This window comes from Chiloscyllium plagiosum, unplaced genomic scaffold (genome assembly GCF_037043375.1).
Source record: "Chiloscyllium plagiosum isolate Xiang-an unplaced genomic scaffold, Cpla_swu_hap1 HiC_scaffold_5, whole genome shotgun sequence".
NCBI lineage: Eukaryota > Metazoa > Chordata > Chondrichthyes > Orectolobiformes > Hemiscylliidae > Chiloscyllium > Chiloscyllium plagiosum.
Window position 1 is genome coordinate 7,382,074 of NW_028270143.1, and position 17,362 is coordinate 7,399,435.

A 17,362-nucleotide genomic window follows, 5' to 3' on the forward strand; every position below is an offset into this window, starting at 1 on the left:
AACTGAAAAGTACTACTTATTACGCCATTATTGTACATATTGATTATGTGGAGCAGTCTGAATCATAGGTCACAGTTTTAAACTGAAAAGGGTAGAGAGTTAAGATTTCTTCAAGCAAGGGTATCTGTCTGTTGTGGTAGGCTTGTAATTGCTGACATAATTGATGGAGCATGGACTCTAGTATCAGGAATTCAATATAAGAAGCCCTGAACTTAAGTGGTTCGTTTTCAGTGTAAAAGATGTTACAGATTTCCCTGGCATGCAGGTTAATGAACTGAGAATCAGTGGGACTTTTGAATCATCCACATCCTCTGGGGAAGCTGAGGAGTTGTCTTTTTTTCATTTATTCATGGATGAGACATGGGCATTTTTGATTGGGCAGCATTTATTGCCAGCCCCTGGTTGCCCTTCAGAAGGTGGTGATGAGCTGCCTCCTTGAACCACTGCAGTCATATGCTGCAGATAGATCCACAATGTTATTCAGGAGGAAATTCTGGAAGGATGGTGAGTGGTTTGGAGTGGAACTTTGCAGGCGGCGGTGTTCCCATGTATTTCATGTCCTTATCCTTCTAGATAGAAGTAGTTGTGGGTTTGGAAGGCGCTGGCTAAGGATATTTGGTGGATTTCCGCAGTGCCACTTGAAGATTAACACACATTGCAGCTACTGAGTGTTAGCAATGGAGGGTGTGGATATGGTATCAATCAAGCAGACAATTTTGCCCTGGATGGTGGCAACCTGTTGGATCTACACTCATCCAGGCAAGTGGGCAGTATTCCAACACACTTCTGATTTGTGCCTTGGAGATGTTGGACAAGCTTTGGAGAGTCAGGGGGTCAGTTACTAGTTGCAATATTCCTAGCCTCTGACCTGCTTTTGTAGCCACTATATTTATATGGTGAGTCCAGTTGGATGTCTGGTCAATGGCAATGCTTAGATGTTTATAGTGGGAGATCCAATGATGATAACATCTGTGAATGTCAAGGAATGGTTGTTTGATTATCTGTTATTGGAGGTGATCATTGCCTGGCATTTCTGTACTGCAAATGTTACTTACTACTAGTCTCCTTTTCCTGTTGTGAGTTCCACTCTTTTCTGTAGTTGGTTAGAATGCACTGCACCATAATTATATCCAAGATGCTTGAAGAGCTGTATTAAAAGTTTTCCCCAGACAATCAAGGCACCAGAACTACATTTTAAGCAAGCCAATGGCCTATTCAATAGTCGTACTGGATGTCAAATGGCTGTGATTGTATCTGTTGTGATCCTGTGATGTGGTTCCACACTGACATTCTCAGCCATGTTTTCAATGGATACCTCATTGTCACCCAGGAGTATCTCGAAAGACTGACCAGTTGTCAAGATACCTGTAATTGCCTAACTACGATTGTACCTTTTAAAAAAAAGTGCCAAACTCAGCAGGTTTGGCAGCATCTGTGAAGCAAGAAACAAAGTTAATGTTTTGAGTCCATTACGGCTCATCTTACGACAACTTGCCAGCTACCTGGGAACTGTGCATGCGTGCAAGATTCCTTTGCAATGGATTACTAAGTGCATGTTGAAGTTGGTGGAATTTCCTTCCATCTAGAAACATGTTGCTGCTGTGACAGTGCCTTCATTGCTACATGGGTACAGCTTATCATACCACTTGAAGGAAGCCTGATAAATTATATCTTTTAAAAAGGGCAATGTTGTTCAATGATTTCAACTGATGACATTAATCCACTGGATAAATCAAAATGATCAGAAACACCAATTTTTATCCTACAAACTAGTACTTTGTTTTGTGGAAAGGTGCATTTTTAGTTCCTTCGTTGGTTCTCCTCTGGATCGTTTAAAAAAGCATCAGCAACATTTCAGGGATGGAGCCTTCATACTTACAGAAACTGCAGGATTTGTCCTTGCTTTTCATCAAGACCGCGCTCATCTCGGAGACAGAATATGTAATAGAACACGGTTGCAAATCTCTTTGCCACGCGAATTCTGTAAAGGGAAAAAAAAACGCTGCTTAAAATGGGACGGAGGAGCAGAGAGTGGTGAAGGGTTTTGCCAACAAACCGAAAAGTCTCAGGTGAAGTGGAAATTCCGGAGGACTCGGCCAACTTTAATTTCTCTTTTGTAGGCGGCGAACGAGATTAGCACATGGCTTCTGTGTAAAATTAATGATTCGGGGCGGGTGAAAAGAATGTTTTGTTTTGTAACAAGATAACCCCGGTGCAGGGCTGCACGCAAGTGGAGTGAGCGGTCTGGTTTGTGCAGGGTGCTGGAGGTGGGTGTGTGTGTGTCTCTCCTCCCCTCCCCTCCCTCACTCCGTGTGCCCGCCCCCGCCCCGCTTCCTCCCTCCCTCCCTCCCGCCGCCTGGACCCATGTAGCACCATGACAGGGATCGCCGCCGCCTCCTTCTTCTCCAATACCTGCCGCTTCGGGGGATGCGGGCTGCAGTTCCCCAGCCTGGGGGAGCTCATCGAGCACATCGAAGACAACCACATCGGTAGGCCGTGAGGAGGAGGGAGGGAGGGGTGCAGGGGTTGAGCGGGCAGGCGGATGGGGAGGGGGGGGGAGCGTCCCGCTGGCAGCAGCGGCTCGCGTGGAGCGGCGGCAGCAGGAGGAGGACACTGCGGCGTCCAGCCCCCCCCCCCCGGGCGGCCCCCATGTCAGGGGTCCTGAGGGAAGGGGGATGTATCTCCCACCCCCCAATCAACCGACCGGGAGCATGGCTATCTGACGAGGATCCCCGGGGGGGGGGTGCGGATGCAGCGCTCCCCGCCCACAGGCCGCTCGCGACCCCTCGCCTCCCCCACTCCCACTACCCAGCCCCGCCCCGCGGCTCTCGGGCCGCAGATAGAGGAGGAGGAGGGGGGGAGGGGCGAGGGCCCCGGGCCGTGTCACTCGGGAGGCCTGCGGCCGAGGCGAGGTCACCGCGCTGCTGTCATGGCAACGGGCTGCAGGATCCGGGCCCTGTGGCGAGCGGCCGCTACACCCCGGGGCGGGTGAGGGTGTGGGCATAGGGCTAATGGGAAGGGGTGAGCGAGCAGAGTGGGTGGGGCACTGGGACTGAATTAATATGGGGGAGAGAGGAAGGGGCAGGGGGCCTGTACAAAATGGGGAGTGGGATAGGGCAGGGGACCTGTATGAATGGGGATGGGGTGGGGCAGGGGGTGAGAGACGAGGGGGCAGGGGAGCCTTTACGAATGGAGTTGGGGTGGGGGGGACTGTATGAATTGGGAGGAGGTGGGGGGTGACAGACGAGGGGTTTGGATGGGGCAGGGGAATTGTATGAATAGGGAAGGTTTGGGGCAGGAGGATGAGAGGAGGGGGTGGGCCAGGGGGACTGTACAAACGGGGAGGGTTTGGGGACAGGGGGTGAGAGTGGGGTCGTCTAATTTGTGTAAGAATGGGGGAGGGTGGGTGTAAGGGAGGGATGTGAGTGAATTGGGGGGAATGGCATGGGGGCAGGGTTGTGAGGGTAAGTGGGTGAAGTGTGAGAACAGTTATAGGAGGAGGAGCAGGAGAGTGGAAAGGGGTGGAGTGTGACAGAGGGTGATGAGGGTATGAAAGATCTTCCAAAATGTATGGTATGGATGAGGAGGGTTGGAGAAATGGAATTTAAGGAGAAGGAACACACATAGGTGTCAGCAGAATTGGTTTTGGGATGTGGATTTGAATGAAGGGAGCAGCTTCTGGGTCCTGGAGCATCAGAGGCTGAGGGGTGACCTTATAGAGGTTTACAAAATTATGAGGGGCATGGATAGGGTAAATAGGCAAAGTCTTTTCCCTGGGTCAGCGAGTCCACAACTAGAGGGCATAGGTTTAGGGTGAGAGGGAAAAGATATAAAAGAGACCTAAGGGGCGACTTTTTCACAGAGGGTGGTATGTGAATGGAATGAGCTGCTAGAGGAAGTGGTGGAGGCTGGTACAATTGCAACATTTAAGAGGCATTTGGATGGGTTTATGAATAGGAAGGGTTTGGAGGGATATGGGCCGGGTGCTGGCAAATGGGACTAGATTGGGTCGGGATATCTGGTTGGCGTGGACGGGTTGGACCGAAGGGTCTGTTTCCATGCTGAACATCTCTATAACTCTATAAGTGGGGTTGAAGGCATGGTTCAGGAGAAAAGGGTTTGGGTAGGTGATGTGGGAAACTAGAGTACAGGTGGGCATGGCGGCGAATTGTGAGGGTAATGCATAAGATAACTTTTTTATATTCACTTGTGGGATGTGCACATCACAGGCTGGGCCAGCATTTTTTGCCTGTCTCTACTGGCCCTTGAGAAAATGATGGTGAGCTATTTCAGTTCATATGTTGTAGGTAGACCCACAGTGCCCAATGGGGAGGAGTTCAAGGATTTTGACTGGGAGGAAGGGGTCAATGTGGGGCAGTGAGAGATGGAGTCAGTATGGAATAGGTGACAATCGGGGAGTGAGAATATGGGCCAGTGGGTATGTGGGGGGAAGGGTTGAATGTGGGAGTGTGCAGGGTTGGCGGGGGGAATGGAGAATGTCGGCCAGGTGGGAGTGTGCGGGGTTGTGGGGGTGGAGGGGGAGCAGGTGGGAGTGTGTGGAAGTGGGAGAGTGGAAGTAGGTCAAGTGGGACAGCGCAGAGAGGGGAGGATGGAGAATGTAGTCCAAGTGGGTGTGTGCAGGGTGGGGCTGGTGGAGAATGTAGGCTAGGTGGGAATGTGCGGTGGGGATGGGGGGGGTGTGGGGAGAGAGGGGAGGATTGAAAATGTAGGTCAGGTGGGAGTGTGCAGGGTGGTGGGACACGGAGAATGTAGGGCAAGCGAGAGTGTGTGGAGGGCAGTTGGAGAACGTTGGCAAGGTGGGTGCTGGTGGAGAATGTAGGCCAGGTGGGAGTGTGTGGGGAGGGTGTGGGGGTGGGGCGGCGGAGAGTGTAGGCCGGGTGGCAGGGGGTGGGGCGGCGGAGTGTGTAGGCCCGGTGGGGGTGGAGAGTGTAGGCCGAATGGAAGGGTGTTGGGGTGGGGCAGGGGAGGTTGTAGGCTGGGTTGGGGTGGGTGTAGGCCGAGTGGGGGGGTGGAGAGTGTAGGCTGGGTGGCAGGGGGTGGGGTGGCCGAGAGTGTAGGCCGGATGGCGGGGGCGGGGATGTGGTTAGTGTAGGCCGGGTGGGGGTGGAGGGGGTGGAGAGTGTAGGCCGGGTGGGGTTGGGGAGGGATGTGATTAGTGTAGGCCGGGTGGGGGTGGAGGGGTGTGGAGTGTGGGGGGAGAGGGGGGGGGGGGGGGTGTGGAGTGTGTCGGCCGGGGGGGGGGGTGTGGAGTGTGTCGGCCGGGGGGGGGGGGGGGGGGGGGGGTGTGGAGTGTGTCGGCCGGGGGGGGTGGAGTGTGTCAGCCGCAGGGGGGGTGTGGAGTGTGTCGGGTGGGGGGGGGTGGAGTTTGTCGGCCGGGTGGGGTCGATGGTGGAATGTGTAGGCCGGGGGGGGGGTGGGAATGTGTAGGCCGGGTGGGGGGTGGAGTGTGTCGGCCGGGTTGGTGGGGGGGAAGGTGGGGTGTGGAGAGTGTAGGTAAAAACAATGACAGCAGATGCTGGAAGCCTTCTTCTGGATCAGTGGTGCTGGAAGAGCACAGCAATTCAGGCAGCATCCGAGGACAGGCAAAATCGACGTTTCGGGCAGCTTTTGCCCGAAACGTCGATTTTGCCTGACCTCGGATGCTGCCTGAATTGCTGTGCTCTTCCAGCACCACTGATCCTGTGGAGAGTGTAGGCCGGTTGGGGTGGGGAGAGTGTAGGCCGGGTGGGGGGTGGAGCGGGGAGAGTGTAGGCCGGGTGGGGGGTGGAGCGGGGAGAGTGTAGGCCGGGTGGGGGGTGGAGCGGGGAGAGTGTAGGCCGGGTGGGGGGTGGAGCGGGGAGAGTGTAGGCCGGGTGGGGGGTGGAGCGGGGAGAGTGTAGGCCGGGTGGGGGGTGGAGCGGGGAGAGTGTAGGCCGGGTGGGGGGTGGAGCGGGGAGAGTGTAGGCCGGGTTGGGGGGTGGAGCGGGGAGAGTGTAGGCCGGGTTGGGGGGGGGTGTGGAGCGGGGAGAGTGTAGGCCGGGGAGAGTGTAGGCCGGGTGGGGGGTGGAGCGGGGAGAGTGTAGGCCAGGTGGCGGGGGGGGAGGGGGGAGTGGGGGGGAGAGTGTAGGCCGGGTGGGGGGGGGGTGTGGAGCGGGGAGAGCGTAGGCCGGGTTGGGGGGCGGTGTGGAGCGGGGAGAGTGTAGGCCGGGTGGGGGGTGGAGCGGGGAGAGTGTAGGCCGGGGGGGAGTGGGGGGGAGAGTGTAGGCCGGGTGGGGGGGGGGAGAGTGAAGGCCGGGTGGGGGGGATGTGGGGGGGGGTGGGGGGGGAGTGGGGTGGGGGGGATGTGGGGGGGGGTGGGGGGGGAGTGGGGTGGGGGGGAAGGGGGGGTGGGGGGGGGGTGGGGGGGGAGTGGGGTGGGGGGGAAGGGGGGGTGGGGGGGGGAGTGGGGTGGGGGGGTGGGGGGGAAGGGGGGGTGGGGGGGGGAGTGGGGTGGGGGGGAAGGGGGGGTGGGGGGGGGAGTGGGGTGGGGGGGAAGGGGGGGTGGGGGGGGGAGTGGGGTGGGGGGGTGGGGGGGAAGGGGGGGTGGGGGGGGAAGGGGGGGTGGGGGGGGGAGTGGGGTGGGGGGGTGGGGGGGAAGGGGGGGTGGGGGGGGGAGTGGGGTGGGGGGGAAGGGGGGGTGGGGGGGGAAGGGGGGGTGGGGGGGGGAGTGGGGTGGGGGGGTGGGGGGGAAGGGGGGGTGGGGGGGGGAGTGGGGTGGGGGGGAAGGGGGGGTGGGGGGGGGAGTGGGGTGGGGGGGAAGGGGGGGTGGGGGGGGGAGTGGGGTGGGGGGGAAGGGGGGGTGGGGGGGGGAGTGGGGTGGGGGGGGGAGTGGGGTGGGGGGGAAGGGGGGGTGGGGGGGGAAGTGGGTTGGGGGGAAGGGGGGGGGAAGTGGGGTGGGGGGGAAGTGGGGGGGGGGGGAAGAGTGTAGGCCGGGGGGGGGGAAGTGGGGGTGGGGGGGGGGGAAAGAGTGTAGGCCGGGTGGGGGGGGAAGTGGGGGGGGGGAAGAGTGTAGGCCGGGGGGGGGGGGGGGAAAGAGTGTAGGCCGGGGGGGGGGGAAGAGTGTAGGCCGGGGGGGAGAGTGTAGGCCCGGGGGGGGGGGGTGGGGGGGAGAGTGTAGGCCGGGTGGGGGGGGGGGGGGGGAAGAGTGTAGGCCGGGTGGGGGGGGGGAGAAGAGTGTAGGCCGGTGGGGGGAGGGGGGAGAGTGTAGGCCGGGTGGGGGGGAAGAGTGTAGGCCGGGGGGGGGGGGGGGAAGGGGGGAGAGTGTAGGCCAGGTGGGGGGGGAAGTGGGGGGGGAAAGAGTGTAGGCCGGGGGGGGGGGGGGGGGAGAAGAGTGTAGGCCGGGTGGGGGGAGGGGGGAGAGTGTAGGCCGGGTGGGGGGGAAGAGTGTAGGCCGGGGGGGGGGGGGGAAGGGGGGAGAGTGTAGGCCAGGTGGGGGGGGAAGTGGGGGGGGAAAGAGTGTAGGCCGGGGGGGGGGGGGGGGGGGGAGAAGAGTGTAGGCCGGGTGGGGGGGAAGGGGGGGGGGGGGGGGGAAAGAGTGTAGGCCGGGTGGGGGTGAAGAGTGTAGGCCGGATGGGGGGGGAAGTGGGGGGGGGGGCGGGGAAGAGTGTAGGCCGGGTGGGGGGGGGAAGAGTGTAGGCCGGGTGGGGGGGAAGTGGGGGGGGGGGGGGGGGAGTGGGGGGGGGGGGGGGGGGAGTGGGGGGGAGTGGGGGGGAGTGGGGGGGGGGGGGGGGAGTGGGGGGGGGGGGGGGGGGGGAGTGGGGGGGAGTGGGGGGGAGTGGGGGAGTGGGGGGGGGGGGGGGAAGTGGGGGGGGGGGAAGAGTGTAGGCCGGGTGGGGGGGGAAGAGTGTAGGCCGGGGGGGGGGGGGGGGGAGAAGGGGGGAGAGTGTAGGCCAGGTGGGGGGGGGGGGGGGGGAAGAGTGTAGGCCGGGTGGGGGGGAAGTTGGGGGGGGGGGGGGGAAGGAAGAGTGTAGGCCGGGTGGGGGGGAAGTGGGGGGGGGGGGGGAAGGAAGAGTGTAGGCCGGGTGGGGGGGAAGAGTGTAGGCCGGGTGGGGGGGGAAAGAGTGTAGGCCGGGTGGGGGGGGAAAGAGTGTAGGCCGGGTGGGGGGGAAGAGTGTAGGCCGGGTGGTGGGGGGGAGAAAGAATGTAGGCCGGGTGGGGGGGGGAAAGAGTGTAGGCCGGGTGGGGGGGAAGTGGGGGGGGGGGAGGGGGGGAAAGAGTGTAGGCCGGGGGGGGGGGGGAGGAAAGAGTGTAGGCCGGGTGGGGGGGAAGTGGGGGGGGGGGGAAGAGTGTAGGCCGGGTGGGGGGGGAAGTGGGGGGGGGGGGAAGAGTGTAGGCCGGGTGGGGGGGAAGTGGGGGGGAAGAGTGTAGGCCGGGTGGGGGGAGGGGGAAGAGTGTAGGCCGGGTGGGGGGGAAGTGGGGGGGGAAGAGTGTAGGCCGGGTGGGGGGGAAGTGGGGGAGGGGAAAGAGTGTAGGCCGGGTGGGGGTGGGAAGAGAGTGTAGCCCGGGTGGGGGGGGGAGGGAGAGTGTGGGCCGGGTGGGGGGTGGTGAGTGTAGGCTGGGTGGAGGGGGGGGGGAGAGAGTGTAGGCCGGGTGGAGGGGGGGGGGGGGAAGAGTGTAGGCGGGGTGGAGGGGGGGGGGGGAAGAGTGTTGGAGGGGGGGGGGGGGAAGAGTGTAGGCCGGGTGGGGATGGGGGGGGCGGAGAGTGTGGGGCGGGGGAGAGTATAGGCCGGGGAGGGGAGGGGGGGGAAGTGTAGGCCGGGTAGAGTGGGAGAGTGTGGGGCGGGGGGAGGGATTGTAGGCTGGAGGGATGGGGGTGGTGAGTGTAGGCCGGGGAGGGGGAGGTGTGGGGGGGGGGGGGGGGGGGAGTGTAGGCCGGGGGGTGGGGGGGGGGGGGGGGAGTGTAGGCCGGGGAGGGGGGGGGGGGGGTGTAGGCCGGGGAGGGGGGTGGGGGGGCGGCAGGGTGTAGTCCGTGGAGGGGGGTGGGGGGCGGCAGAGTGTAGTCCGGGGAGGGGGGTGTGGTGGGGGGGTGGGGGGGGGGCGGGGGCAGAGTGTAGGCCGGGGAGGGGGGTGTGGTGGGGGGGGGGGCCAGAGTGTAGGCCGGGGAGGGGGGTGTGGTGGGTGGGGGTGGGGGAAGAGTGTAGGCCGGGGAGGGGGCTTTGGAGGGGGAGGGGGGGGAAGAGTGTAGGCTGCGGGGGGGGGAGGGAAGTGTAGGCCGGGGAGGGGGGTGTGGTGGGGGAAGAGTGCAGGCCGGGGAGGGGGGTTTGGAGGGGGGGGGGGGGGGGAAGAGTGTAGGCCGCGGGGGGGGGAGGGAAGAGTGTAGGCCGGGGAGAGGGGGGTGGAGGGGAGGGGGGAAGAGTGTAGGCCGGGGAGAGGGGGGGAAGAGTGTAGGCCGGGGAGGGGGGGTGGAGGAAGAGTGTAGGCCGGGGAGGGGGGGGATTGGAGGGGGGGAGAGTAGCCCAGGGAGGGTAGAGTAGGCCGGGGAGAGGGGGTGGAAGGGGGCGGGGGGGAGAGAGTGTAGGCCGGGGAGAGGGGGTGGAAGGGGGGGGGGGGGGAGAGAGTGTAGGCCGGGGAGGGGTGGTGAGGGGGGGGTGGGAGTGTAGGCCGGGGAGGGGTGGTGGAGGGTGGGTTGGAAGAGTGTAGGCCGGGGAGGGGTGGTGGAGGGTGGGTTGGAAGAGTGTAGGCCGGGGAGGGGTGGTGGAGGGTGGGTTGGAAGAGTGTAGGCCGGGGAGGGGTGGTGGAGGGTGGGTTGGAAGAGTGTAGGCCGGGGAGGGGTGGTGGAGGGTGGGTTGGAAGAGTGTAGGCCGGGGAGGGGGGGCAGAGTGTGGGCCGGGGAGGGGGGTTGGAGGCGGGGCAGAGTGTAGGCCGGGGAGGGGGGGGCAGAGTGTAGGCCGGGGAGGGGTGTGGAGGTTGGGGGAGATTGAAGGCCGGGGAGGGGGGGGAGAGTGTAGGCCAGGGAGTGGGGGGTGGAGGGGGGGAGAGTGTAGGCTGGCGGTGGGGGAGTGTAGGCCGTGGGGGGGGGGGGGGGGGGGGGAGAAGAGTGTAGGCGGGGGGATGTAGGCGGGGGAGGGTGGAGTGGGGGGAGTGTAGGCGGGGGAGGGTGGCGTGGGGGGAGTGTAGGCGGGGGAGGGTGGAGTGGGGGGGGTGGAGTGGGGGGAGTGTAGGCGGGGGGGTGGAGTGGGGGGAGTGTAGGCGGGGGGGGTGGAGTGGGGGGAGTGTAGGCGGGGGGGGTGGAGTGGGGGGAGTGTAGGCGGGGGGGATGGAGTGGGGGGAGTGTAGGCGGGGGGGATGGAGTGGGGGGAGTGTAGGCGGGGGGGGTGGAGTGGGGAGAGTGTAGGCGGGGGGGTGGAGTGGGGGGAGTGTAGGCGGGGGGGTGGAGTGGGGGGAGTGTAGGCGGGGGGGGATGGAGTGGGGGGAGTGTAGGCGGGGGGGGGTGGAGTGGGGGGAGTGTAGGCCGGGGGGGGTGGAGTGGGGGAGTGTAGGCCGGGGGGGGGGTGGAGTGGGGGGAGTGTAGGCCGGGGGGGGGGTGGAGTGGGGGGAGTGTAGGCCGGGGGGGGGTGGAGTGGGGGGAGTGTAGGCCGGGGGGGGGTGGAGTGGGGGGAGTGTAGGCCGGGGGGGGTGGAGTGGGGGGAGTGTAGGCCGGGGGGGGGTGGAGTGGGGGGAGTGTAGGCCGGGGGGGGGGTGGAGTGGGGGGAGTGTAGGCCGGGGGGGGGGTGGAGTGGGGGGAGTGTAGGCCGGGGGGGGGGTGGAGTGGGGGGAGTGTAGGCCGGGGGGGGGTGGAGTGGGGGGAGTGTAGGCCGGGGGGGGGTGGAGCGGGGAGAGTGTAGGCCGGGGGGTGGGGGGGAGCGGGGTGGAGGGGGGTGAGTGTAGGCCGGGGTGGGGGTGGAGCGGGGAGAGTGTAGGCCGGGGTGTGGGGGGGGTGGAGGGGGGTGAGTGTTGGCCGGGTGGGATGGTGCGATGGAGGGGGGTGAGTGTTGGCCGGGTGGGATGGTGCGATGGAGAGTGTAGGCCGGTGGGGGTGGGGGTGGTGCTGGGGCGGTGGCAGTGTAAGCCAGGTGGGAGTGGGGAAAAAATGTGTGCCAGGTGAGAGTGTGTTTGAGTAATGAGAGAGTAGAGGTATGTGGAAGTGGGAGAGTTTGGGGAGTGAGGAGGGTGGGTTGGTTTGGTCGAGGGTGCATGGCAGAGGAATGTTAGATGGTGGTGTGTGCATGTGTGGTTGATGAACATTGTGGCTGGGGTTCAGTAGATTTTGGGTTGTGGGTGTATGTGGGCAGGTGCATACTGGTCTGTAACACTGGCAGTCGGAAGAGGGACTGATTAAGGCAGAAAGTGGTATCTGGCTTACTGAGCAGTTGGGGTTGAGATGTGATTCCTTCTTTACAAAATCAAATGTTCAAGTGGACTGAGTAATGGTTATGATGTGGAGATGCCAGTGTTGGACTGGCGTGGACAAAGTCACAAAACACCAGGTTATAGTCCATCAGGTTTATTCAGAAGTACAAACTTTCAGATCCCTGCTCCGCCTTCAGGTACCTCGCTGTGTCATTTTAAATAAATTCCTCCATGTCCAGAAATGTTTCATAACTTGTCTACTTGACAAGGCAGTGTCAAGCTGAACTTGTACTATGGATGTACATAACAGAGGGCACTTGACTGGGTCATAATCTGCAAAGTTATTTGGTTGCACTGTTGTATATTTGGTATGTATTTTGACCTGTTTTTGACATGAACATGAGTATCAAATTATGAACAGGAAGCAGTTGTTTTTGACATTGTTAACTTATTGTTTTTGATTTTAAATAGTTTAACTGAAGTAAATATATTTATATACTTATGAACAAGTGGCTGAATGAAGCAAAAATCTGTAGGAGTTTTCTCTGCTTGAAGAAGATTATAAAAGGCTCACCCACAAACGATGCCATTGTGTTGTTTTTCAATAATTGACACTACAGTAAAGTCGGTGTAAGAGATAAATTGTTACTGATAATTACAAAGTAATAATTCCATATACTGTAATATGAAGTAAGTATTAATACGACTGCTATTCACCTGAAATGTTATCACCTGTTTCATTGTTCTGCTGCGTGATTCTTCCTGCTTGAAAATGCAAATGGAGGTGTTGTATGAAGACAGAATTAGGCTGAGTAGTTAGGTTTTGTGTAGTTAAATATTCTGAAACATGAATTTTTTCCTGGGCACACATGAAGACTCAGTATACTTACATGAGATATTGAAAGTTTGCCAGAGCGCATAGAACTGTGTCTCTGGAGAGTCGGAGGGAAATAGGAGCAACCACTATAAAGTATGATTCAGCATTGTCATCATTGTAACACTGGGCCAATGTGAGGAATTCAATGTGCACTGTGCTAATTTTGAGAGTTTGCTGACACTGAAATCCCAACCAGGCAAGCAGGAAACTGGAAGAACACAGCAAGCCAGGCAGCAGCTTGTCTACGTTGGATTCCAGCATCTGCATTTTTTTTTCTCTAACTGAAATCAGCAGTCAGGAAATAATGTACGTAAGGCCATGACCATTTGTGACTACTGTTTCAACTATTGACTTTGGGATGGGTTGGAAGGTAAGTAAGTGGCTCTTGCACCTTTCATTATCGTAGAACTTTTAATTTGAGTCATGTTGCTCAACCGTTTTAAATGTGTATCATTTGGACTTGATCTGCTGAATTATCTTAATGTTTTTATTTATTATAAAAGTATTTTATATGCATATTTTGTTGCATATTGATTTATTGTTTGCTTGGTTCTGTTAGCACTTCTGCCTAGAAATCAAATGCTGTAAATTCAAGCCTCCTCTAGAATTTTAAGCATTTGTCTGAGCTGACACTGTTTTGATAGGAAGTGCCTTTCAAATTAAATGCTAATCCAAGTTTTTCTTTGCCTGTTCATGTGTGTGTTGTATTTGACTTCATCTCCCTGAGGAAGATTATCTGTCAGAGCAGATCAGCTGCTTGATGTAGAATCTGAGCTCAGTGGGATGAAAATTGGTGTGTTTTGTATCAGGCTGGCAATCATTCCACCACATCACCATCCAGTCAATGAAAGTACCAATTATCCCTTCTGTGGCATCATTTGAAGAGGAGTAACAAGTTCTCTTGGTATCCTGGCCAACTTTATTCCCTTAACCCAACATCACCAAAACAAATTTACTGGATATTGATCTCATTATTATTTGTGGAATTTTGTTCAATGAAAACTAGTTGCCATGCAAAAACTACTAAAAGCAAGTTGTACTTTAAAAGTGCTTTGAAAAATGATATTAAATGTTAATTCTTTTTCTTACTGATTTTAAGAATGTTTTAAAAGCTAAGACACAAAGTGCTGAGCATGAGATTTGAATATTTGCTGCCAGTTAAATAAAAATAAGAGTTGGCCTGTTTCTGAATTTTAGACATTGCCACTTTTTGTGACTTTAGATTTAGATTACTTACAGTGTGGAAACAGGCCCTTCGGCCCAACAAGTCCACACCGACCCTCCGAAGAGCAACCCACCCAGACCCAGACCCCTACATTTATTACCCGCAACGCACCAAGACCCATTCCCCTACATTCCCCTACTTGTTGCATTGCATGTCAAAAATGCCATAATATGACAAATATGGAAACAAGCCATTTGGCCCAACAGGTCCAGGCTGTCTTTATTCTCCCCATCTGTTAACAAATGTTTTTCAGACTGGTGACCAGTGGAGTGCCACAAGGATTGGAGCTGGGTCCACTACTTTTCATCATTTCTATAAATGATTTGGATGTGAACATAAGAGGTATATTTAGAAAGTTTGCTGATGTCACCAAAATTGGAGGTGTAGTGGGCAACAAAGAAGGTTATCTCAGATTACAACAGGATCTTGATCAGATAGGCCAATGGACTGAGAAGTGGCAGATGGAGTTTAATTTTAGATAAATGTGAGGTGCTGCATTTTGGGAAAGCAAATCATAGCAGGACTTATACACTTAATGGTAAGGTCCTCGAGAGTGTTGCTGAACAGAGACCTTGGAGTGCAGGTTCATAGCTCCTTGAAAGTGGAGTCGCAGGTAGGTAGGATAGTGAGGAAGGCGTTTGGTATGCCTTCCTTTATTGGTCAGAGTATCGAGTACAGGAGTTGGGAGTCATGTTGTGGCTGTACAGGACATTGGTTAGGCCACTTTTGGAATATTGCATGCAGTTCTGGTCTCCTTTCTATCAGAAGGATGTAGTGAAACTTGGAAGGGTTCAGAGAAGATTTACAAGGATGTTGCCAGGGTTGGAGGGTTTGTGGTGGAGGCTGAATATGCTTGGGGTGTTTTCCCTTAACTGTCGGAGGCTGATGGGTGACCTTCTAGAGGTTTATAAAATATGAGGGGCATGCATAGGGTAAATAGACAAAGTCTTTTCCCTTGGGTGAGGGAGTCCAGAACTAGAGGGCATAGGTTTAGGGTGAGAGGGGAAAGATATAAAAGGGATCTAAGGGGCTACATTTTTATGTGGTGCGTGTATGGAATGAGCTGCCAAAGAAAATGGTGGAGACTGGTACAATTACAGCATTTAAAAGGCATCTGGATGGGTATATGAATAGGAAGGGTTGAGAGAGAGATATGGGCTGGGTGCTGGTGAATGAGACTAGATTAGGTTAGGATATCTGATCAGCATGGACGAGTTGGACTGAAGGGCCTGTTTCCGTGCTATACATCTGTGATTCTCTGATGCACTTCTGTTTTTGCATTGCCCACCAGTCACAGAAGGCCTGAAATGTTGCATTCTCCCTCTTCAAGGACTGAGCAGAAAATGTGCCTGTTCCTAGCCACCTTGGCCAGGCCCAGGGAGCAGACCCATGAGAAGGTTCGGTCTCTCTTTAGATATTTTTAATCATGCCTCAAATGTGACTGATGAGGTTATGTCTGGGGAATGGGACTTGAACCCTGAACTTCTGACCCTGAGTTGGGACCACTGACATCATTGTGCCACAATAGCTCTTTCCAATGTATTTTAAGATATTTTCTAATCAACCTGTTCCCTGGTGTTATTACACACTTCCATACTTGATAGGACTTGAACCTCAGTCTCCTGGCTCAGAGATAGGGACTTACCACTGTGCTACATGGGCAATGATACTTGGTTTCTTACCCATATGATTGCAATTTGCGTAACATTGACATCATTAACATATCTTTGTGTTCCTTTCTCTCGTGTTTATTAAGGGTTTCCTTAAATGTACATCTGCTAATTGCCTCTGTTACTCTATATACTTGATTAATTGTCAGTCTTGTGTAATGGTTGACCATTGATCTTTGACCAAAACAAGTCATTTTTGACAGGCCTTGTACAAATTGATACCTGACTTTTAACCAAAACAATCCAAGCTCTTTCCGTTTACCACTCATTTTCCACTGAATTCAAACTTTCCTTTGTGCAAACCTATTTGATAGTATCATAGAATGGCATCCCTTTGAAAGTAGCAGACAGCAGGAGCTGAAAACTTATTTCAGCATTTTATGTCAAGGTTCCTACCTCAGTGGCATATTCTTCATTCCCGCTAATCCTGCAATCTAAACTGGAAACGAGGAGCAGGAGATACGTAGCCCAATTCAAGCTTATTTGTCTGCTCTGCAACCTCAACAATTGTATAGCAATTAGAAAATTCAAGGTATGAGAGAAGAATGTTAGAGATTGGAGGGAGTATTGTTTAGATCATAGCCAAATGTCTAGGAATAAATGTGTAAACAGGCAAGCCTATCATCTTTCTTTTGAAGTTGCAAAACACCTCAATGTAAATCACTGGAATGTACTCAGTTTCTTGAAGATCTGTCCCAATCGTTACTCTGAAGTAAGCAAGAAAATTTAGGCATTATAAATTTCAAAGACAACCCCTGCTCACGTGGTGATTATTTTCCAGAGTTTGATAGATTCGGGATCAGTTCCTGCGGATTGGAGGGTGGCTAATGTTGTACCTCTTTTAAAGAAAGGTGGGATAGAGAAAGCAGGAAATTATAGACCAGTTAGTCTGACCTCAGTGGTGGGAAAGATGCTGGAGTCTATTATAAAGGATGAAATTACGACACATCTGGATAGTAGTAACAGGATAGGTCAGAGTCAGCATGGATTTATGAAGGGGAAATCATGCTTGACTAATCTTCTAGAATTTTTTGAGGATGTAACTCTGAAGATGGACAAGGGAGATCCAGTAGACGTAGTGTACCTGGACTTTCAGAAAGCTTTTGATAAAGTCCCACATAGGAGGTTAGTGAGCAAAATTAGGGCACATGGTATTGGGGGCAAAGTACTAACTTGGATTGAAAGTTGGTTGGCTGATAGGAAACAAAGAGTAGTGATAAACGGCTCCGTTTCGGAATGGCAGACAGTGACCAGTGGGGTACCGCAGGGATCAGTGCTGGGACCGCAGCTTTTTACAATATTTTTAATGATATAGAAGATGGTATTAGTAATAACATTAGCAAATTTGCTGATGATACTAAGCTGGGTGGCAGGGTGAAATGTCAGGAGGATGTTAGGAGATTACAGGGTGACTTGGACAGGTTAGGCGAGTGGTCAGATGCAGTTTAATGTGGATAAATGTATGGTTATCCACTTTGGTGGCAAGAACAGGAAGGCAGATTACTACCTACATGGAATCAATTTAGGTAAAGGGGCAGTACAAAGAGATCTGGGTGTTCTTGTACACCAGTCAGTGAAGGTAAGCATGCAGGTACAGCAGGTAGTGAAGAAGGCTAATAGCATGCTGGCCTTCATAACAAGAGGGATTGAGTATAGAAGCAAAGAGGTTCTTCTGCAGCTGTACAGGGCCCTGGTGAGACCACACCTGGAGTATTGTGTGCAGTTCTGGTCTCCAAATTTGAGGAAAGACATTCTGGCTATTGAGGGAGTGCAGTGTAGGTTCACGAGGTCAATTCCTGGATGGCGGGACTACCTTTCGCTGAAAGACTGGAGCAACTGGTCTTGTATACCCTTGAGTTTAGAAGACTGAGAGGGGATCTGATTGAGATGTCTCAGATTATTAAAGGATTGGACACTCTGGAGGCAGGAAACATGTTTCCGCTGATGGGTGAGTGCCGAACCAGAGGACACAGCTTAAAAATATGGGGTAGACCATTTAGCACAGAGATGAGGAGAAACTTCTTCACTCAGAGAGTGGTGGCTGTGTGGAATGCTCTGCCCCAGAGGGCAGTGGAGGCTCAGTCTCTGGATTCATTTAAGAAAGAGTTGGATAGAGCTCTCAAGGATAGTGGAGTCAAGGGTTATGGAGATAAGGCAGGAGCAGGATACTGTTTAAGGATGATCAGCCATGATCATATTGAATGGTGGTGCAGGCTCAAAACG

The 17,362-nt window shown here is 56.0% G+C and overlaps 2 protein-coding genes across 3 annotated transcripts in view; one reads left to right on the top strand and one right to left on the bottom strand.

Annotated features, from left to right (window-relative positions):
- creb5b (cAMP responsive element binding protein 5b) overlaps positions 1–2,524 on the bottom strand; it is a 508,761-nt gene extending 506,237 nt beyond the window's left edge. Inside the window, exons 1-2 of the mRNA XM_087986955.1 lie at positions 2,413–2,524; positions 1,880–1,981 (exon numbers count right to left, since the gene is read on the bottom strand). The gene's annotated coding sequence lies outside the window, so the exon portion shown is untranslated. The remainder of the gene's footprint in view (positions 1–1,879; positions 1,982–2,412) is intronic.
- jazf1b (JAZF zinc finger 1b) overlaps positions 2,341–17,362 on the top strand; it is a 280,042-nt gene continuing 265,020 nt past the window's right edge. Inside the window, exon 1 of one of the 2 annotated variants that reach the window (XM_043689536.2) lies at positions 2,341–2,489. In XM_043689536.2, coding sequence (XP_043545471.1) covers positions 2,375–2,489 — 115 coding nt within the window. In that variant the 5' untranslated portion in view covers positions 2,341–2,374. Of the gene's footprint in view, positions 2,490–11,393; positions 11,565–17,362 lie in introns of those variants that run through there. The other variant, XM_087986958.1, reaches the window with a different exon arrangement.